Source organism: Pinus tabuliformis, chromosome 9 (assembly GCF_031772625.1).
Source record: "Pinus tabuliformis cultivar Carrire ecotype Pingquan chromosome 9, CPIR1, whole genome shotgun sequence".
Lineage (NCBI taxonomy): Eukaryota > Viridiplantae > Streptophyta > Pinopsida > Pinales > Pinaceae > Pinus > Pinus tabuliformis.
Window position 1 is genome coordinate 678,669,526 of NC_142307.1, and position 24,061 is coordinate 678,693,586.

Below are 24,061 nucleotides of genomic sequence, written 5' to 3' on the forward strand. Positions count from 1 at the left end.
TTGAATCTTTATTTTCACTCCGGAACTTCCGCATCATTAATCACATCCAATGATAACAACCAATAAGATGCGAGGAAGTCGACAAAATGTGGAATGCAGGAGACACAACGGACCCACAGACGTTTGATAAAGGCGAGAGTACGCATCATTGCAGAGGCAGCGAGAGCTACTAGTCGAATGAGAGACTTCGTAGGTAGCAACTTTTGCGGCATTTGTGAGAGGAACGAGAACCAAAACTACGTTTCACGTCTATGTCAATTGGCATCTCCGTTATCTTCATCATTTTTCTCTCGAACAAGGTTAAACTATTTTTATTTGGTTTAAGATTTATTAACGATTTTATGAATTATTGTGCCAATCTTAATGCATTTTTTTTACTTCTATTATGTTTTCCTAATTTTATTTGTTATTGACGCTTTATTTATTTTTGTGTTTCTCATCACATAAATGAAGATGATCACTATAGTTTGTGACACAAATTTTTTTGAATATTTTTTGGGATTAAGTATCCAAATTCTTTGGGATTATAAATGTCAATTAGTTTTATTAGTTTTTGACAAATTTATTGTTATATTAATTATACATATTTTTTTCTAAATTTTGATCTTTTCTCCAATTAGTTAGTAGTTGTAATGAATATGATGCTAAATGTCATAAAAGATTTGGTTGATGACCTTAGACATAGAGACGCCAACACTTATATGTGCTTGCTCCTTCTCATTTCCACCTTTACATAATATGTAGCTCTTCTACACAATTCTTCATGTTCATTCATGTCGTAGCTTTTATAGAAGGTCGTCGACCTAGACTAGCTATACATGAGAGTTGTAAGTTTCATAATTCAAAATTAACTCTTCATGCCAGATAAATTTTAAATATGGTCGATACATTAGCATAATGGAATCAAGTTCCTATTATAATAAATGAAAATTAGTTCTATGAATGATTGACTCACTGTATTTTTATATTATTTTCGTATAATAAATGTAAATAGAAATAGAAACGATAATAAATTAATAATTTTATTTTAAAAATAAAAAAATAAAAAAATTATAATATACTTATTTAATATTTAAAATTATGTTTTAATATTTAAGTTATTTTAAAAGTATAATAGAATTTTGAATTAAAATTATGTTTTAATATTAAATTTTTTTTCCATGATTTTTATTATTTTTAAGAATCAATGAAAAGTCAATGCATAATTTATGAATATGATCAAATTGATCTTTTATTTTTATGTGTTGGAGTGTCTATGGAGGTGGAGGAATTGTTTTAACGGCCAAACTTAGTCAGAATCTAGACAAAACAAATTCAAAAAATCTTGCAGTATTTGAATCTTATTTTTGAAGGTGAAAATAGATTCAACGCCATCAAAAATTTCTAGAACACCTAAAATTTTGAAATTTGACAGTTATAACTGTAATTTAGAAATATTCCTACAAGATTTTATTAAAATATGACCAGAATTTCTATAATTTTGAAGAAAAAAACCATCCAACTACATTACTAAATAAAATATAAAACATTTCTCCGACTCCTAAACTGTCCTCATAATCAAAACAAAACTGTCCTCATAATCAAAACAAAAATAATTTTACTTAATTCCTGGAAATTCCCATCAATCGAAATAAAGATGACTTACTCTGAGTAAATTGTTTTACCATCTGCTTTATTGAGGAATCATGTAAAAATTTCCTCCCTCCTTCCTTCCGTACTTCTCTCCGTGCATATCCCTATTATATTCATTCTCTGGTTGTTCTGGTTGTTATTATATTCTCTATACTCTGCAATACTCTGCTTCCCTTATTGGATATACCATTCCATTTCCTCTGCTATCCATTTCGCTGTTGGCGCGTCTGCTTATTCTTATTTTCATACTCTGTTTCCCTTATTGGGTATTCTGTGCCGATCTTCTTCGCTGTCCTGCTCTGATCTCACTCAGTGTTGGCGCAAGCAATGGATATTGTAACCGGCACCGCAGGCAACACCATTAGCAGCGTTATTATCATTCCACTCATCCAACAATTCATCCAACAGATAAACGACGTAATTCACTTGGATGAAAATTCTCGGCTTCTCGAGGAGCAGTTATGGCGTATGAAGAACTTCTTAGATTATATTAATGCTTTATTCCGAGATCAGCAGAGGGAGGTCCCTGTTTCTCTGAATAATCGATTGCTAAGGATGCAAGACGCTGTTGAAAAGGGCAAAGAGTTGATCCAGCAATCACTACGCCCCTGGCCGCAGCAGTGTATTGACTGCCTCGTTTGCAAGCCCAGAATGTCTACACAGATACGAGAGTGGAAAACGACTTGTTCTGATTTCTTTGATGACCTTCAGGCAGACCTTTTAATGATGAACAATGCTTACCAGATTGTGCAGGCGGCACAACAACAGGCAGACGTACTACTTCAAGACCAACCAGACACCGGATTGGTAGGGTTGGAAATTAGAGATGCCGAGATACAGGTTGTGGGTTGGCTGACGGGAGCTTCCCACGTCCACCTTCATACAATTGGTGTATACGGCATGGGTGGCGTGGGTAAAACGGTGTTACTAAAAAAGGTCTACAACACCATCAAGGTTAGTCACATTTTTGATCATATGATTTGGGTTACAGTTGCTCGATTTCCAATTGAACAGATACAAAATGATATTGCTTCTGCACTTCATTTAGATGTAGCAAACTATTCTACTGATGTGCGGAAGATGAAATTGTCTGCCCACCTCAAGACGAATAAATTTCTTCTGATTTTAGATGACATGTGGAGTGGACTCAATTTGAAAGAACTAGGGGTAGAATTTGGCACTGGCAAGGGTAGCAAACTTGTATTCTCTACTCGAAATAGAGATCTGATTGCAGAAATGGACGCAGAAATGTCCATAGAAATACGGCCTCTACCAACAGACGAGGCGTGGGACCTGTTTTGCAGAGTAGCCTTCAAAGACGGCCATGTTCCAGTGGACATAGAGCAAATTGCTAGAGAAGTCTCCAGCGAATGTAAAGGTTTGCCATTGGCGATAAATGTAATAGCCTCAACGATGAAGAGAACCACAGCTGTAAATGACTGGAAATTTGCTTTAACCCAAATGCAAAAGGTGGACCCAAATTTTCCAATTTGTCATCCGAGAATTGAAAAAGATTTGTATCAGCGATTGAGATGGAGTTATGATGCTTTGCGCTCTGCTGATTTGAAAAACTGCTTTCTTTACTGTGCCATTTTTGAGGAAGATGCACGAATTCCTGTAGAGGGTTTGGTGCGAATGTGGATCTCAGAAGGTCTGGTCAAGACCAACGATGGGGACTACGACTATTTACTGGACACTGGGTGCAGGTATGTAAAGTTGCTTCTCGATCGTTCCTTGGTGAATGAAGAGGTTGATGAAATCGATGAACTTAATGTGCGCTATATTTATGTTCACGATGTTCTCCGCGATATGGGGATTTATATCGGTGAGAAAGAGGAAAATTATGCATTTAGGGCAGCTCACAGGCTTCAACGTTTCCCCGACATGGAGGCATGTGCCGATTGCACACGGATATCACTTCGCAACAACAATATTACATCTTTTCCGACGAATGAATTTAGATGTCCAAAATTAGTTTCTCTAATGTTAGGAGAAAATATATATTTGAGAGAAGTTCCACAAGGCTTTTTCCTTAATTTCATCAATTTGAAGGTATTAGACCTATCTCTATTACCGTTAAAATCATTGCCAGCATCACTGTGGCAATTGATACACCTTGAGTTTCTTGACTTAGGGAATACTCAGATTCAGAGCATTCCTGAAGACATAGGCAATCTTGTTCGCCTTCAATTCTTGAGTATTTGTAACTGTGCCTCTTTGATATCATTGCCGAGTGAAATAGGGAAACTTACACATCTGAAGCATCTAGATATTAGGTGCTGTTACCGCTTGGTGCCGCTTCCACATGACATTAAAGTACTTTTAAAGTGCAAGATTATAGAGACTCCATCATCCGGGAGTCGGATAGTGGACAGTGATGAACTCACTTAGCACGATGCCAGAAAATTCATGTAATCTCTGTAAGGAAGATCTGAACTTTGCATGCATATATAATTTGTTCAAGTAATCTGTGCATGGGAAAGACTCGTGGTTTTATCAATTTGTTCTTTCTATTATATAATTTATAATATTTTTATATTTAAAATTTGGCATTTAATTCTAATTTTACTTTAATACAAAAATAATCTGTTTTTTCTATTATATAATTTATAATATTTTTATATTTAAAATTTGGCATTTAATTCTAATTTTACTTTAATACAAAAATAATCTTCTATCAGATTTTTAAAACTTTTACTATATTATTTTAATAATAAATTATTTCTCGTATAAAATAATACAATATATTTAGTAATGATGTGCAAATGTCGTGTTTTATAAAATATTTTTAATAATATTGAGTGGGGAGTGTTTAATCTTTAAAATGGGGAGATGAACTCCTAATGCTTATCTTTCATGTACATATCTTGATATTAAATATTTAAATGATATATTCATAACAGTTAAAAGATTTTTTTTATACAAATGTAATTTTTTGTATAAAAAATTTATATTAATTGGAAAATAATACATATATATTTATTTTGTAAGGTTAATTATTTATATTAATTTAAAATTTGGAAAATTAAATTTTATTATAAAGTTTAAATAAAAAAAATTTATTTAAATTTGGTTTAGATTAAACTTTCTATAAAAGTTTTCTCTGCTTAAATTTTTGAGTTTAATTTTTCATATTTTTGGATCACTGTATGCTTATTAGCTAATTTTAAGGATGGAAAGTATATAAAATTAGGTGAATCTTATTAGTCCTAAGATGCAAAATATAAAATGTTTTGTTATAATTTCTTAAAAATATACAAATTTTTAAGGATTTTATATAATTTTTTTAAATTTTGAGTGTTTTTTTTTTTAATTTTCAATGAATATACAATATAAGAATTTGCTTCATAAGTCTAAAATATGATTAAGACCTTTGATAAGTTCCTATGAACCAATAATTGGTGTGAATCCCTTGTTGTGAGTGGTAATGATAACCCATATATTTCGTGGTTGAGAATCCTTTGGAAGCTCACATGCCCATCAAAATAAAATAAATGTGCATCCCTCATGTTGAACAATAAGGCTCTAACCTAATATATCCTTTAGAAATGAAGTTGAAAGTCCTTGGTTAGTGTTGTCTTTGTTAAGTTGACTTAGAAACTAATTCTCATCCTATAATGTCTTCTACTATTATTAAGGAAGTTTTGAAAAATGATAACTAATTGACTAGCTTGAACAATGCTGGGAGAGGAGACTCCATTGAATAATTCCTAATAAATGAGTGTATGAAGCAAGAAATAAAGAGAGATATATCTTTTCCTTTAACCATAGTTTAGAGAGTATGGTAACCTAAAATTCCAAACTTTTCAAAGATAAGGATACTCTATTGTTGAAATGTTTTATTCAAAGTCTGAGCATTCTTTTTACCTTCCCCTGGTTTAAGGATTTCTCTAATGGAGCCTCTCATGGAAACCATCCAAAGGATTTCTCTAATGGAGCCTCTCATGGAAACCATCCAAAGGATTTCTCTAATGGAGCCTCTCATGGAAACCCTTCAAAGGAGGGACTTGGAACTACTATTTCGTTTCGACTCACTATATCTCTTTTAAGGCTAGGTTGGGTAGTGAAATTAATAGGTTATGCAAACTAATGGAACTAAAATGGTCTTAATGTTTGCTTAAGAAAATGGAATTAAGCCAGTTAAAATCTTTGTAGATTCTTTGCTTGTAATTCAATATATAAAGGAAAATGGAGTTGTTGAAATTCACATTTTTGGAGATTTTTTTTTATTATAATTCAATATATAAAAGGAAAATTCAACATGTACAACTTTATTTGATGACATTTTGGGTTCAAAATCATCCATCTCAAACATTTATTTTATGCATTCTTACCAGAATACGAAGAATTAAGGGACCCATTATCTAAAGGAGTTCTAATGGAGAAAGGGACTTAGAAGATCATTGAAAACTCTCATGCACACTCTTTGGAATAACTTTGTGATTTTTGGTTTTAACAAATTTCGTTAGTCTTAGATTGCGTGGATTTTTGTCTCTTGGTAGGAGGAAATGGATTTTATCACTTGTATAAAGCATGCTATATGTATTTTTAAAATTTTTAAGGAGGATTGTATATGATGTTTATTAATGAAGACAAAAGATTAAGATGATCTATTTTTGGAGAGAAAATTTTGTTATGTTTAATAGGGGATAGTCTTTAGATTAATTCTAGAGCCTTGTAAAGGAAAATTGGAATCCTAACAAACACCTATCTTTGTAATTTTGTTTATATAATAGAATTGTTGAACTTTTTCCCTTGGAGTAAAAAAAGACAAAGAAAAATAGGTATTTAAAAAACTCTTTATTGTTTAATCATTTACAAGGAAAATATAATCTTTATAATGCAATAATGAAAACATTATTATGAGTATACTACATTGAAAGGAGTGATGTAGTCTACAATCTAATACTGCAAGATGTTATGTAGCATAGATACATCTTAAACTAGGATCTATTAGGCATTGTGAAGAATCAAATCACTCTACAATCCAATACTGCAAGATGTTATGTAGCATAGATACATCTTAAACTAGGATCTATTAGGCATTGTGAAGAATCAAATAGCAACTTCAACTGAGGTAAAGTATGTATACCTCAGTAAAATTTAGCAATCAAATTATCACTTAGAGATAGGTCCTTTGTACCACAAACAAAAAGACTCATAGACCAATTTAATATATGACTTAGCAATAACATTAAAAATAATTATTATTAATATTATGGAAAAATTAATACATTACATAAAATTAAATAATTAGAAAAAAAAATACACATTAAAATATTTGATCCTTTAAAAATAATTCAATACCCTAGAATATTAAAATTGTAATAATAAATATATTAAATTTGACTTTGTTTAAAGTCCACTTGCCCATGAGACCACTACAAAATAGATTTACAAACCTAAATATTGTCCATAAAGAAAGTAAGTAAGTACAAAGAGGGCACTTAATATGAGGAAGAGAGAGTTTAGTGAATTTTTTTCCAAATAGAACATGATTGTAGTCAACATTAAATAATCTATTAAGATGGATGGTGCAATAATATAATGAAATCAAATCCATGTTTGATGTCATGAGTAAAATGTGACTGGGAGTCCAGATTTAAGTTATAAGTATATGTTGCTACAACTTTATTAAAATAGTGTCTTTTCAATATGGTACACTCATTTAGATTATTCATGTTATATTATGCCCATTCATATAATATATATATGATATAATTATAAATATAAATAATAATATAATTAAATTTAAATTTTATATATTATTTTTAATTTTTACATTATAATAAATTTAATAGAAAATTATATAGAATTTAGAATTTCCTTCGCATTTAATATTAATAATTGAGTGATCACCTTTAAAAATAACATCAATTATTAAAAACAGTAATATATCCCAATATATTATTCACTTTTTTATACATTCACTTCAAAAAAATTTGAATATTTTTTAAAAATGCCTAACCATTGAAACTAAATTTCAAAATACAAGACATTTAAAAAATAAAATAAATTTATAAAAAATATGGAACTCCTTCCATGGTTGCTGAACACATTTTTTATACATATAACTACAATTTAAAACAAAGAACATCCTCCAAAGCTATTTAGATCTTGAAATATATAAACACTAATGGAATGTCTGCCCAGAATGAATTTGACACTATATAATAATTTTAGTTGTGATTTATTAGTTTTAAAATTTAGATGATCTCAAAATATTACAGAACCAGTGAAACTTTGTTTTCACCCCGGAAATTCCGCATCCATTAATGAGATACAATGATAACAACCAATAAAATCGGGTATAAAAAAATAGAGTTTGACGCTCGACGACCCACTTTGTGAGGAAGTCGACAAAGTGTGGAATGCGCGGAATCCGCGTGCAGGAGACACCACGGGCCCACAGACTTTTGATAAAGGCAAGAGTACACATCATTGCAGAGGCAGCGAGAGCTACTAGTCAACTGAGAGACTTCGGAGGCAGCAACTTTTGCGGCATTTGTGAGAGGAAGGAGAAACAAAAATACGTTGACCTACTATTAAACTGGGAGACTTCGGACGTAGCAACTTTTGCGACATTTGTTAGAGGAACGAGAACCAAAACTACGTTTCACGTCTATGTCAATTGGCATCTTTTTGCTCGGCATAGTCGTATATAGAATTGTTTTCACACTGGACTAAAATTTAAGTAGGGAGGTTATCATTAAACCCTCTCAACCACCGAGGCTATACATTATTGACAAATTTCGCATCTCCTTTATCTTCATCATTTTTCTCTCGAACAAGGTTAAACTAAACTTATATAACTACTACAAGTTTAAAATTTATTAAGTTAGCATTTAATAATATTTGTAAAATAGAGGCTATTATAATTGCATTGATAATTATATAAATCATAAATTATATAGATCATATTTATGTTAGGTAAAAGGTTGTTATTGGTTTTAGGAGTGATATTTTTATAGTTAAAGGATGTGGATTGTTTATATATCGAGTATATTTTTTAGTTTAATTTTTATTCTATTCTTTTTATATAAAAAAATCAAAAGTGTTAAATTAATATTCATCTTTTTTATTTGGGTTAAGATTTATTAGCTACTTTATGAACTATTGTGTCAATCCCAGCGTATTCCTTATTACTTCTATTATGTTTCCTTAATTTTATTTGTTATTGGCGTTTCACTTATTTGTGTGTTTCTCATCACATAATTGAAGATGATAACTATGGTTTGTGATAACTTTTTTTTTTTTGAATATTTCTTGGCGATTAAGAATCAAAATTATTTGGGAATATGAATGTTAATTAGTTCAATTTCCCTCATGTTACTAGTTTCTCACAAATTTATTGTTATATCAATTATAGATACTTCCTTCTCAAATTTGGATCTTTTCTCCAACTAGTTAGTAGTTGTAATATGATGTCAAATGTCATAAGGAGCTCGGTTGATGACCTTAGACATAGAGCTGCCAACACTTATATGTGCTTGCTCCTTCTCATTTCCAGCTCTACATAATATGTAGTGCTTCTATACAATTTTTCATGTTTATTCTTTTAATGACATATCCTATATAGGTCATCGACCTGGACTAGCTATGCATGAGAATTATAAGTTTCATAGTCCAAAGTTAATTCCTCATGCTAGATAAGTTGTAGATTTGATAACCTTCAATTTTTATGCACATATTAGCTTTCTTATTTTGAAAATCAGTATAACCCCATGTCTAAAAGGTTATATCTTGCATTAGCAATTGACTAACAAATTCTTAGTTAATGTGTGGGGAATAGTTAATACCCCATATACCTTTATGTTGCAACTTCATTCCAACAAATATCAATTGTGCATTAGCCTCAAAACATCAATGGTCTATAATGAAGAATTTGTTTGAGCACTTATGACCATAGATCCTATGGTACAAGGGAGTCAAGACAAAGTCAGATATGTTAGAATATTTTTCTTTATTTGTAGTTTTCCGTAAGTGTAATGGTACAAATTTATTCTTCCAAGTGGTCCTAAAAGTGAAGAAATTTTTGCTCATGCACATACAATCCATAAGGTGGGGTGTTGTATAAAATTTGGGTGTGATATTGTTTTATGGTGTTTTGGTTTCTAGACTGCACCAAGCAAGGTTGTTGGATATGATATTTGGCTAGTTAAAAAAATTTCATGCTTGAGGACCTCATACATGATTAGGATTCAACTCAATCATGTGCATTGGGTACCTAGTTTTTTGTACAAGTGGTTCATGAACACCACTATGTTTCATATTTCCCCTTGTACATTTCTAACTAACTATACCTTGCATGTGTCTACTTTGAAAGGATTAGGTAGTAGTTAGTGCCACTCTTTCAAAATGTTTTGGACATCATCCAATTTCCCAAATCTTGCAACCACTCTCCAATAAATGTTGTGGGGGTTAGGAACTTGTCCATTCTTTGATATAAGCAATGTTGAATCACCCAATCTTATCACGACTTTGTGAATTTAATGTGTGAGTGGAAGTATTAGCATTCTGCAGCACATCTCTACACGGAAATAATTCCTCTTTGGCCATCACCTTGTGAATACCTGAGATCTTAACATTAAAACCTAAGTGCCTTTATCCCTCATCCTTCTATTAAATGCCAAAATTTTTTATAGTATTCACATCATCATACACATGATATATGAATGAATATGGGGTCTTAGAAGCTATTTTGGGCAACAATATTGCATCATTATACACATGATATAGGAATGTTTGACAACAATATTACATTCATAAAAAAAAATATTTCAACCTAGTAGTGCTTTCGTCCTTCTTGTTATAATTTTACAAAAAAAAATTCCCGTGAAATAAACTTTATGTTAATTTATTAATAAATATGCAAATTTGTTACTTAAATTAAATAACTTTTATGACTTTACATCCACTACAACATAATTTCAAAAAGCTATACTAAATGTACAACCTATTTTACATGTAAAAGTTATTTCTACTAAATTACTACCTTTAAAAAAATCTTTAATAAAAAATAATATTTAACATATACTCTATATTAAATATACAAAATAAATATTTTTCCAAACTATAATTTTTTTTAAAAATATTATTAAAACAAATTAAAAAAAACAATAACACCTTCTTCATTTATTTAATTTTAACTCATTCTTAAAATTTACATATTCATTTATTTATTTTAATCCTATAGAGGGAGAAATAAAAGATAATAATTAAACATTTAATTCTCAAAAGTGACATGTAAAAGATGCGAGACATCGAGACACTGAAATGTTGGACAATAGAGTGAAAGTGATGAATATATTAAATTGCGGTGCTCTTTATATTGCGCTTGCGACCACATCGAGATATGGCATTGTGTCAACATAAATCACTCTCCACACGGAACATAAATCACTCTCCACACGGGACATTGCAGTTGGTTCGCATAAAAGTGTAATAAAAATTTTCCTAATCTATGATTGGAAATAAGTAAGTTATTGATTGGAAATAAGTAAGTTATTAATATGGTGATACATTAGCATAATGGAATCAAGTTCATAATTATGATTAGGCAAATATTATAATAAATGAAGACTATTTCCAAAAATGATTGGTTCACTGTTTTTTAATATTATTTTAATATAATAAATAAAAATAGAAATAGAAATAAAAACGATAATAAACTAATAATTTTATTAAAAAATAAAAAATTTAAAAACAACACAGTAATAATTTTATTTAAGAAATAAAAAATTAAAGAAAACAATTAATTAATAATTTATTTATTTAATATTTAAAATTATAATAAAATTATGTTTTAATATTTATTTTTTATATTTTTATGAAGAAAAAATCAATATATTCTAAATTAAAATTATCCTTTAATATTTATTTATTTTTTATTATTTTACTATTTTTAAAAATTTTAAAAATCACAGAAATCTAGTACATCACTTCGCCAGAATATAACCAGACTGATTTTCCATTTCTATTCCAAAATAAGATGAAGACTAAATGTATTTCTTGGACTCCTAAACTGTCCTGGCTTCTAATAATCAAAACCAAGATATTTTGACTGGATTCCTAGAAATTCCCAACAATCGAAATAAAGATGACTTACTATGAGTAAATTGTTTTACAGTCGACTTTATTCCTGGAAATTCCCAACAATCGAAATAAAGATGACTTACTATGAGTAAATTGTTTTACAGTCGACTTTATTGAGGAATCATGTACAAATGTTCTCTTTCCTTCCTTCCGTACTTTGCTCTGTATATCAATACCCATCTACTCATATCATATTCATACTCTGGTTGTTATTATATTCTTTATACTCTGCTTCCGTTATTGTCTATTCCGTTCCATTTCCTCTACTATCCATTTCGTTGTTGGCGCGTCCTGGTGATTCTTATTTTCGTACTTTGATTCCCTTATTGGGTATTCTGTGCCAATCTTTTTCGCTGTCCTCGTCTTATCTCACTTATTGTTGGTGCAAGCAATGGATTGTTAAAAATATTTGGCGAATTTAATTTTCGTTTTCGCGGAGGGGAGAGGCAAAGAGTAGTGACTTTCGCGAAACTAGGTTCGTGCATGAGAAGCAGATTTTGTGAAGCTACCTTCGCGCGTTGCTAGGGTAATTTCCCAGACTTGGATTTCGCATATCTCAGAACTATTCTAGAGACTTAATGAATACTCACAGCAAAAATAACAAGATAGGTTTGAAGCAACACACTAAAACTTAGTATTCATTTTTTAAACATGAAAATTACATTTACATTAAACTGCAGCTCATTCACCAAGCAAAATAAAATTTTACAAAGATTTAAACTTACGGGGAATTACACACAGTAAAACAGAGTAACGGTTGTTTTCACGCGCCCACCAAAAATTGCTCCACCATTTTCTCCACAGAGCTCTTTTCTTTACCTCTTACGTTCTAACCTCTCTACACACTCTGACCTCTACAAAATGACTTTTACATTCATATATAACTCAACATACAATTTTACATTTAATTCATGACAGAGCAAAATTAATTTTGATGTTGTTGTTGAGTGTGATCAGAGTTGCGCAGGTGTTTCTGGAGTGTGGGCAAGGTTGTTGAATTAATGCTTTCCCATATCTGTTTACCTAAGTACATAAATTCTTTAAATTCCTTTGTTGGGTTTCTGAATGGTTCGCGTCTGACTTCAGACCTTCTATCTTCACGCTGAGACGCAACCTGCAAAAATGTTTGACATGTATGGCTGCTGTCAAACTGTTTATTGCGATGGTTGGGATTATTATTTCCAACACTCCCCCTTAATCACAACTATCGCCATTGACAATTCCCAAATAGTTTCTGAGATAAACAAAATTTTCTCCTGCCAATGGCTTTGTGAAAATATCAGCAAGCTGTTCTTGTGACCTGCAGTGCTGCAACACAATTTCATCATTGTTAATCAACTCTCTAATAAAATGATATTTAACATCAATATGCTTGGTCCTTTTGTGAAAGACAGAATTCTTTGACAATGCAATTGTTGAGGTGTTGTCGCAGAAAATAGTTGTCGTGCCCTCTTGGTCATGACGAAGATCCCTCAACATCCTTCTCATCCAAACTGCCTAACATGCTGCTACTATTGTTGCGACATATTCAGCTTCTGCTGTTGACAGTGACACTATTGGCTGCTTCTTGGAGGCCCATGAAATGGATCTGGAACCCAAATGAAAAACATATCCTGACGTGCTCTTTCTGTCATCGACACTGCCTGCCCAATCACTGTCAGTGTAACCAACCAGCCTGAAATCACTGGTTGCTGTGTACAAAACGCCATACTGTTTTGTCCCATTGACATACCTCAAAATCCTTTTCGCTGCTTGCCAATGTGTCTCCTTGGGTGTCTCCATGAACCTTGACACCAAACTTACTGCATACATTATATCTGCCCTAGTGGCGGTCAAATACATCAGGCTGCCTTTCATGCTTTTGTATAATGTCGGATTGACATTGCTGCTACAATCTTCTTTGCTCAAATTCAACCCTGTGACAGTTGGAGTTGGTGCAGACTTGTTGTTCTGCATTTCAAACCTCTCCAAAATTTCTGCCACATACTTTGATTGAGAGATAAAAATGCCATTTTCTGTTTGCTTCACTTCTATGCCTAAAAAAGATCTTAGCAATCCCAAGTCAGTCATTTCAAACTCACTCTTCATTACTTGTTTAAAATCAGTGATGATGAAATCATCACTGCCTGTAAAGATCAAATCATCTACATATAAGATGACAATGAGAATCTTATCTTCGCTCTCTTTGATGTAGAGAGTAGGTTCACCGTCACATTTGTCGAAACCATTTTTCAACAAGTTAGAATCTATCCTGCTGTACCATGTGTGTGGTGCTTGCTTCAATCCATAAAGACTTCAACCAATATACTTTGTTTTCTTGTCCTTCAATCTCATAACCAGGCGGTTGCGCGACATACACTTCCTCTTTCAGAACTCCATTCAAGAACGCTAACTTTATGTCCATCTGATACACTGTCCATTTATGATGTGCGGCAATCGCCACAACTACACGCACTGTCTCCATCTGCGCGACTGGTGCGAACGTCTCCGCGTAATCTCTTCCATGCCGCTGCTGGTATCCTTTGACAACTAGCCTTGCTTTGTGTCTTTCAATCTTTCCTTCAATGTTACTTTTGGTCTTATAGACCCACTTCACTCCAATAACATGTTTTCCTTTCGGAAGGCTCACTAATTCCCATGTGTCATTCCTTTCTATTGCTTCTATTTCTTCCTCCATTGCCGCAACTCATTTTTCTTTTTTGACTGCATCTTCAAAGTGGATTGGGTCATCTACATGGAAAAATAATGCAAATAAGGAATTCAGACCTGCCCCATTATCAACTTCATGTTGCTCATAAATTTCACTTAAATTTCTGAATTTTGGCCTTCTTGTGCTTGCTGAAGATGGGCTTGATATGTCACTTGGTGTCGCGGTTCGCGGTGTGCTTGGAGAAGCACTTGCTTGGCTGCGCGAAATTGTCCTATTATTTGTTGATGGTGTTGCTTGCTACCTATGTTGCTGCGCTTGAATAGGAGTAGAGGGGTTCACTGTTGAGGAATTACTTGCTGTTGTTAATTTCTCTCTTTCCTCATGTGGTATGCATGCTTTGACATTGATTGTCTTTTCTAAACTTCCATCCCATGCTTCCTCTTCTATGAATTGCACAACTCCGCTGATTATGACCTTCTTGGTTAATGGATTGTAGAGTTCGTATGCCTTGGATTCATCACTGTATCCAACAAATATGCATTTATCCCCTTTGTTGTCCAACTTCTTTCTCAACTCATCCAGGACATGTGCATAAGCCACACATCCAAAAACTCTCATGTGAGTGACACTATGCTTTCTTCCACTCCATGCCTCTTCAGGAACAATGTTCTGGATGCTTTTGGTTGGACATCTATTCAAGATATATGCTGCACAAGTGATAGCTTCAGCCCAATAGCCATTTGGCAAATGCTTTGCCTTCAACATACTTCAATTTTCTGTTTTAGGAGAAAGACCCATGTCTTCCTTGTGTAGTCATCTATGAAGGTCAGTACATAGTGATTGCCACCAATTGATGGTGTCTGCATTGGTCCACATAAATCTAAGTGGACAATCTCCAAAAGTGCCTTTGCCCTCACTGACTTTCCTGCTGGAAATGTCTCTCTATGTTGCTTGCCCAAGATACATCCTTCACATATGCTATCTGGTTTTTCTATAAGTGGTAAACCCTTCACCATGCCTTTCCTATGCAGCAAATTCAAACCTACAAATTTGAGATGTCCAAATCTCAAGTGCCATAACCAGTTTTCATCTTTTACCTCTGCTTGAAAGTTTATTTGTGTGACAGCCGCCCCTTTTCTTCCATTTTCTTGTGAGTTCATAGATAGTTGTGCTTGTGCACCTTCTTTCTACAAATATGATATTATTTTCAGGGGAAACATTCCATTGTCTGTCATCTAAACCTTTACAATCAGTTGTCTGCTTGGAGGCCTATCCAAAATTATGCACACATCATTTTTGAATAAGACATTGTAGCCTTTCTGCATGAGCTGTCCAATGCTCATGGGATTATGTTTCAGACGGGGACAAAGTAAACATCAGAGATGTATTTCTTCTCCCCCTTCTTTGTTAGGATATTAACTCTACCTTTTCCCATGGCAAAGACTTTGCCATCAGTACCTAATGTCACTTCAGATTTCACACTTTCATCTAAATCAGAAAACATTTCTATGTTTCCTGACATGTGGTTGCTACACCCTGAATCTAGATACCATATATCACTCTGTTTTTCTTGTGCGACATTACAAACTAAAAACATGCTATCATGGTTCTGATTTTCTCTTGTGAAATTTACAGTTGGTTTGTTACTAATATCATATTGCTTCTTTCTACATTCATTTGCATAATGACCATACTTCTTACAGTAATGACACTGAACTTGAGATTTATCATACTTCTTACAATTTTACATTTAATTCATGACAGAGCGAAATTAATTTTGATGTTGTTGTTGAGTGTGATCATTGTTGAATTGAGCAGTTATGGTGTATGAAGAGCTTCTTAGATTATATTAATGCTTTATTATGAGATCAGCAGAGGGAGGTCCCAGTTTCTCTGAATAATCGATTGTTAATGATGCAAGACACTGTTGAAAAGGGAAAAGACTTGATCCAGAACTCACTACGCCCTTGGCTGCAGCAGCGTATTGACTGCCTCGTTTGCAAGCCTAGAATGTCTACACCGATCTGAGAGTGGAAAACTTCTTGTTCTTATTTCTTTGATGACCTTCAGTCATACCTTTTAGTGATGAACAATGCTTACCAGATTGTGCAGGCGGCACAACAATAGGCAGACGTACTACTTCAAGACCAACCAGACACCAGATTGGTAGGGTTGGAAATTAGAGATACCGAGATACAGGTTGTGGGTTGGCTAACGGGAGATTCCGATGACCACCTTCATACAATTGGTGTATACGGCATGGGTGGTGTGGGTAAAATGATGTTCCTTAAAAAAGTCTACAACACCATCAAGGTTAGTCACATTTTTGATCATATGATTTGGGTTACAGTTGCTCGATTTCCATTGGAACAAATACAAAATGATATTGCTTCTGCACTTCATTTAGATGTAGCAAACTATTCTAGTGATGTGTGGAAGATGAAATTGTCTTCTTACCTCAAGATGAATAGATTTCTTCTGATTCTAGATGACATGTGGAGTGGACTCAATTTGAAAGAACTAGGGGTAGAATTTGGCACTGGCAAGGGTAGCAAACTTGTATTCTATACTCGAAATAGAGATTTGATTGCAGAAAAGGACATAGAAATGTCCATAGAAATACGACCTCTACCAACAGAGGAGGCGTGGGACCTATTTTGCAGAGTATCCTTCAAAGACGGCCATGTTCCAGTGGACATAGAGCAAATTGCCAGAGAAGTCGCCAACGAATATAAAGGTTTGCCATTGGCGATGAATGTAATATTCTCAACAATGAAGATAACCACAACTATAAATGAAGGAAGTTTTCTTTAACCCAAATGCAAAAGGTGGACCCAAATTTTCCAATTTGTCATCCGAGAATTGAAAAAGATTTGTATCAGCGATTGAGATGGAGTTATCATGCTTTGCGCTCTGTTGATTTCAAAAACTACTTTCTTTACTGTGGCATGTTTGAGGAAGATGCACGAATTCCTGTAGAGGGTTTGGTGTGAATGTGGATCTCAGAAGGTCTAGTCAAGACCAATGATTGCAAATATGACTATTTACTGGACAGTGGGTGTAGGTATGTAAAGTTGCTTCTTGATCGCTCCTTGGTGAATGAAGAGGTTGATGAAATCGATGAAGTTATTGTGCCCTATATTTATGTTCACGATGTTCTCCGCGATATGGGGATTTATATCGGCGAGAAAGAGGAAAATTATGCATTTAGGGTAGGTCACAGGTTTCAACATTTCCCTAACATGGAGGACTGTGCTGATTGCAAACGGATATCACTTCGCAACAACAATATTACATCTTTTCCGACGAATGAATTCAGATGTCCAAAAGTAGTTTCTCTAATGTTAGGAGAAAATATATATTTGAGAGAAATTCCACAAGGCTTTTTCCTGAATGTCACCAATTTGAAGGTATTAGACCTATCTCTATTACCGTTAAAATCATTGCCAGCATCACTGTGGCAATTGATACACCTTGAGTTTCTTGACTTAGGGAATACTCAGATTCAGAGCATTCCTGAAGATATAGGCAATCTTGTTCACCTTCAATTCTTGAGTATTTATAATTGTGCGTCTTTGATATCATTGCCTGGTGAAATAGGAAAACTTACAAATCTGAAGCATCTAGATATTAGATGTTGTTACCGCTTGGTGCTGCTTCCACATGACATTAAAGTACTTTTAAAGTGTAAGATTATAGAGACTCCATCTTCCGAGAATGGGATGGTGGATAGTGATGAACTCACTTAGCACGATACCAGAAAATTCATGTAACCTCTGTCCAGGAGATCTGAACTTTGCATGCATATATAATTTTTCAAGTAGTTTGTGCATCATTATTTTATCAATTTTTTCTTTCTATATTATGTAATTTATAATATTTTTATATTTAAAATTTAGCATTTAATTCTAATTTTACTTCAATACAAAAATAATATTCTATGAGATTGTTAAAACTTTTACAATATTATTTTAATAATAAATTATTTCTAGTATCGTTGTTGTCCCGAGTGGTTGGGATGGTACACTGTTTCCCTCCCCACCCGTGTTCGAAACACGCACTACATATCGGGTTGCGCTTTCGCAACATTTATAAGGATTTCTGGGATGCTGTCATGATATGTTCGAATGTATCATGATGTATTATAAAGCTTCTTCAAAGGGGATTTCCCCTCTGAAGATTATTTCTAATATAAAATAATACAATATATTTAGCAGTGATGTTCAAATGTCATGTTTTAAAGAATATTTACAATAATATTGAGTGGGAAATGCTTAATCTTTAAAATGGGCAGATGAACTCGTAATTGAGAATGCTTATGTCTCATGTATATATTTTGATATAATATTGAGTGCTTAGTGTTTAATCTTTATAATTGGGAGATGAATTCTCTGTAATTGAGAATGCTTATCTTTTATGTACATATCTTGATATTCAATATTTAAATAATATATTTATAAAAATTAAAAGAATTTTTGTATTATATAAATGTAAATTTTATATATCAAAAAATATTATATTAATTGGAAAATGATACATATTTATTTATTTTGAAAAAGTTAATTATCTATATTAATTTAAAATTTAGAAAATTAAATTTTATTACAAAGTTTAAATAATAAAAGTTTATTTAAATTTGGTTTAGATTATAATTTCTATAGATGTTTTTTGCACTTAAATATTTGAGCTTATTTTTTAATTTCTTTTTATAACTATATGAGTATTAGCTAATTTTAAAGATGGAAAGTATACAAAATTAGGTGAATGTTATTAGTCTTTAAGATGCAAACTATAAAATGTTTAGTTAGAATTTTGTATAAATATACAATTTTTTAAGGATTTTATATAATTATTTTAACTTTCGGTGACTTTTAAGGTAAAATAATTTTATCTTATAAAATTTGAGTGAATCATTTCTAGAAAAAATGGAAATTGGTGAATTTCTTTTAGAAAAAACATGGAAAATTAACCCATTTGCAAAATTTAGCTCCTAAAAGTCTCCCTTGTCTCCTCTCCTAACATAGGTTAGAGTTGTCCCTCTTTAAAACCCCACTATGTCATTTATGATAGATCTCCAAAAAGTGGTGATTTTATGACGAGATGGAAAATAACCATTGAATAGGGATTTTCTTTGACAAAATCTTTTTTCCAACTGCATTGGTTCTAATGACATCTTCTACTATCATAATTCTTAGGCACTTACTTCTCCTTCTTCCTTCCCCTTGCCTTTCACTCTCCAAAATTTTCTTTTAGTGGTTTTGGGATAAAGCTCCAAATGAATCCTCCAACATTTGACTCCCCAATGTTCCCTCTACTTGCAATAGTGGGAAAAGTTCTTGATATTGAATGGGTTGTGTGGTATCTTACTATTTCTCGAGTGCCAACAAACATTAGTATTGTGAATTCTTTTACAAAACAAAACAAAACCAAAGATGCCTTGCATACCTCTTTAGCCTATGCTTGTGCTTATTAGCTTGGTCTCCCAAGAGTGGCTGCATAGTTGGATGGTGGAGATATCTCTTGGATGCCCTCCTTCAAGCTTTTACAAGCAAGTTGGAATGGTTTTCTTCCCACTCAATTTTTCACTACCTATTTTTTTTAATTGAAATGGCTTATTCTTTGATCCTTTGTGCCTTTGGAAAAAGTTATTTGGTGACCATTGATTATGTCAAACTCTCTTTTCCATTGAATTCTAAGCCTTTATGCTTAGGCCTATGTTAAAATACAATTAATTTTAGAATCCCATGATTTCTCTTTCTGATCCCTTGGACATTATATCCCATTTGTTTAATGAGCTTGGAATCAATGCCTTTGGCTTTCTTTTCAAAATCATCAAAGGGTTCTTAAGAAACAAATTGAAAAAGGTTCATGGAGGGTAAGATTAACATGTTCACTTCAATTGTGGTGTTGCCTTTTATACTAATAATGGGATGTGCTTGTACTTCCTTGGTCTCTTAGACATTGACCTATAACTTGGCCAATACTTCAAGCTCATTTTCTCACTATGATATTATCACCTTCAAGTGTTGATTCTTCTATTAGATCTGGATAGTGAAACCTCTTAGCTCTTCCATCCTCTCTCTTTTCAGTTCCTTACCTATCTAGAGTATCTTTCTTCTCAAGGTACTACAACTATATTTCAAAGTCATGGATTCAACTGCTCTAATACCAATATAATCCATAAATGAAGATTTATAATCCACATGTTTGAGAAAAAAGGATCTTATGATGTTAATAATTTTCTTTTCTCTGCAATATGATTAGATTCAAGGAAAATATATAGTTTGTCCTCTAATTGTTATTTTCCATCATGCTTAAGAGGTCTCTATTATAGTTCTAGTTAAATGACTTAGCTTGTTAAATTTGTAATGGAAAACAAATGCCCATCAGGGAGCAATTATATTACCTTTGTATCTTTCTAATTAGGTAATCCACTCACCAACAATGAAATTATTCAACATAGAGTTTCATTAAGAACAAACTTATCATTCACAATGTTATGTATTAATATGTCTACATATATATGAATGGAAGCCAATTTTTCCTTTCCTATGTGCTAACACAACACTTAACCAATTGTAAATCTACCCATAGAAAATATGAATGCATCAATTTTAGTATTATCTGAGAAATTCATTCATGCCAGAACTTTAATTATGATAATAAATGGAGTATATATGAATTTCACTTCCATATTCATTAGAGTAAATGAAATAAAAACAATGTCCCTTTCAATGAACATACATACTCTAATTGTGGTAAGAATTCATGATTAACTCTTAGATTTAAATAAAAAAAACTATTTTAATATTCATTTAATTAATTATATAGCTACTATTACTCTCTTAGAGTCATTATTCCAAAATTAATTGGCCATTCTAAACTATACAATTGATTTTTCATAGGTGGAAATCAAATGCATAGTGTTGGAGTATGCAAGCAATGATTGTGGGAGTGATCCCATGAAGAGGAAATTAACAATGTCCTAGTAAATACACTCATCAATGATCTCATACAACAATGTTGTAGATATATTAGCAAGGCGCCCAACATCATTCAAACCCTCAATTTACTTTTTGGCAACACACTTAAATAGGAAAGAAATTGAAATGAACAATTTAGTGATTCAAAAATGAAGAAATTAGCAAGCAGATCATTCCTTTTTAGCAAATCTAAAATTGAGAACACCATCAATACCTTTCAATATCACCTCAGAGAAATTAATTCAAGAATAATGTTAGGTGTGCATAAATAAATTTAATTTCATATTCAAAACAAGAATCCATGGAATAATATACACACAACCATTGATTTTTAAAAACCAAGACACAAAATTTATCTTGGAAAATCAAGTGGGAAAACCAAAATTTAATAGGAAATTTTATGTTACTCAAGATAGTATTATAAATATTAGATTTACATTCATAATCATGATTGTAATTCATTTTTATTCATTATAAAAATTATTCATCATATTAACTTAAATACAACTTTTGATCTTCAAACAAACTTCTTCTTAATCCTTTACTTTCTATTGCTCTATTTCTTATTCTTAAATTTCTTTTGCTTTCATCCCTTCTCTTTATTGTATTTTGTTTCTAACCATACACTTTTAATAAAGCTACCTTAAAACACTGATATCAAAATAAGTCTTTTCATATTCTTATAACTTTGAATTCTGAATATTAATTTAACTTTATAAAATTAAATTATAATGCAAATCTTTATTGTATTTTGTTTCTAACAATGCACTTTCAGTAAAACTACCTTAAAAAAAACTAACTATCAAAGATAAGTCTTTTCATATTCTTATGATTTTGAATTTTTAAGATTAATTTAACTTTATAAAATTGAATTATAATACAAATCTTAAAAGGCAAGAAGTTATTCAGATCCACATCCATTTTCACAATAGATATAACTTCACAGTGAAATTTAAACTACTTTATGATAAGTGAAATATATAGTCCCACCTAACATTTCTCGGTGTAAATTATCACATCTAAATCTTCTCTTTATACGGAAACTTTGTATACATAGAGGTTTATCATCTCCACTTGAGAGCATGTATAGCCTATAGAATACTAACTCTAATGTGCAATGATAAATCTTATCATTTAATATTATAAATTTATCTCTTCATTTTGAGAATGATTTACAATATATTATTATATAGGTTTATTAGACATGTTTATTTTAGAGCACTTTACTTAAATATGATATTATTTTTTAAAATAGCGTGTAATTTAAAGAAATTATTTGAAATTTCAAATAAAAATTAATTATTTTATTAATTTATTAGAATTGGCATTTTAAAATTAAATATATTGTTAGATATCTAATTTTAGAGATTGTAGTGAATAGTATGTATTGTAAATATGATAAAGATTCAAATAGAAATATGAAAAATAACAAGTAAATATGAATAGTCATTGAATGTTTTTGAGGGGAAATCAAAGTTCATATCTCAATATATCTCAATGTATTTATATGTGGTTCATATTTACAAAAAAAATTGGGCTAGATTTATTCAATGCTTATTAGTGTTATTAGAGCTTTTGTGTTTTTAGATAATTTGGTAATCTTGCCTTTTTGTTACTCTTTTTTTTTTTCAATAGTTTGTTTGTTGCATACTTTCTAGAGTTGTTTTACTTCTCCAATATAATTGAAAAACACTAAATTTATTCCAATGTAGTCTAAAATGAAATTTACATTGCTTCTTAATACATGATTTTTTCTAGTAGTTTATTCCAAATGAGTATAAAAATCACTGTGACATTGTCTATAATGACGTGAATTCTCTTTTTTTAAATATTCATGGTAGACTATTACTTTTTCTCATATCTTATCAATTCTAATAACAAAAGAGAATTACTCTAAATGAATTTTCACAGCAATTCCTGATAAAAGTTCCAAATAAATAAATGAATTTCAACCAAACTCTTCATAAAACACTGCCATAAATGAGTTTTCACCCACAATCATTCATTCATTTAATCAGATACTTTGTCTACCTAATAGAAAAAAATGTATTAAAATCAATCTCAATAACAAAACATTACTCCTAACAAAAATTAGGACACATAAAAATTGTTACTCTCCTGAAAATAGCGAAAAAAAACTGTAGTTTCACTTATTTAAAAAAAAAAAAAACCAAAATCATTGCTAACATTACAGGTTGACCAGAATTGAATGTAAATATATTTAGCTAAACCTAATCCATGTATCATTTATGAAATTCCAATATTATAAAATTATTGGAAATTATAAAAACCATGTAATTTCATCCATGGATCTAAATATCGCAATGAATGGTTTGCACAAATGAATTTTCTATTGGCATTGATGTGTCTCTTTCCGGTTAATATGTGAGGGAAGAAATATGTAACATCATTATTACCTGCGTTCGAATGTTTTTTTTTTTTTATAATTTTGTTGACGGCCCAGGTAGAGTCCACTAGGATCTTCGAAATTATTTGAAAGAGGTAATACTGTGATTTGTTATGATTGATTTTTTTATAGTAACATTCCTACTATAGACCATCTTAGAGCACTATTTCTCATGTTTCCTCACATATGCTCGGTTGTTTGTATGGTCAACTCTACTTTAAATATGGTAATTGACATTCTACAAACAAATTGATATTTTAATAATGATGTAAGGTGATATATTTTGAGGCCTTA

The 24,061-nt window shown here is 31.7% G+C and overlaps 2 protein-coding genes across 2 annotated transcripts; both read left to right on the forward strand.

The window, feature by feature from the left end:
• Positions 1-1,804: 1,804 nt before the first annotated feature.
• LOC149150475 (putative disease resistance protein At5g63020) lies at positions 1,805-4,023 on the forward strand. Its single transcript, XM_089442809.1, has one exon. The coding sequence runs from the start codon at positions 1,960-1,962 to the stop codon at positions 4,021-4,023; it is 2,064 nt and encodes a 687-aa protein (XP_089298935.1). The 5' UTR covers positions 1,805-1,959.
• Positions 4,024-16,636: 12,613 nt separating this feature from the next.
• On the forward strand, positions 16,637-17,191 carry LOC149150476 (putative disease resistance protein At5g63020). The gene has a single exon (XM_089442810.1). It carries the CDS (start codon positions 16,637-16,639, stop codon positions 17,189-17,191), a length of 555 nt encoding a protein of 184 aa, XP_089298936.1.
• Positions 17,192-24,061: the final 6,870 nt, after the last annotated feature.

Bases quoted from the DNA above. Each gene is read 5' to 3' on its own strand.
- LOC149150476 (XM_089442810.1), top strand. From the start codon at position 16,637: ATGGGTGGTGTGGGTAAAATGATGTTCCTTAAAAAAGTCTACAACACC.
- LOC149150475 (XM_089442809.1), top strand. From the start codon at position 1,960: ATGGATATTGTAACCGGCACCGCAGGCAACACCATTAGCAGCGTTATT.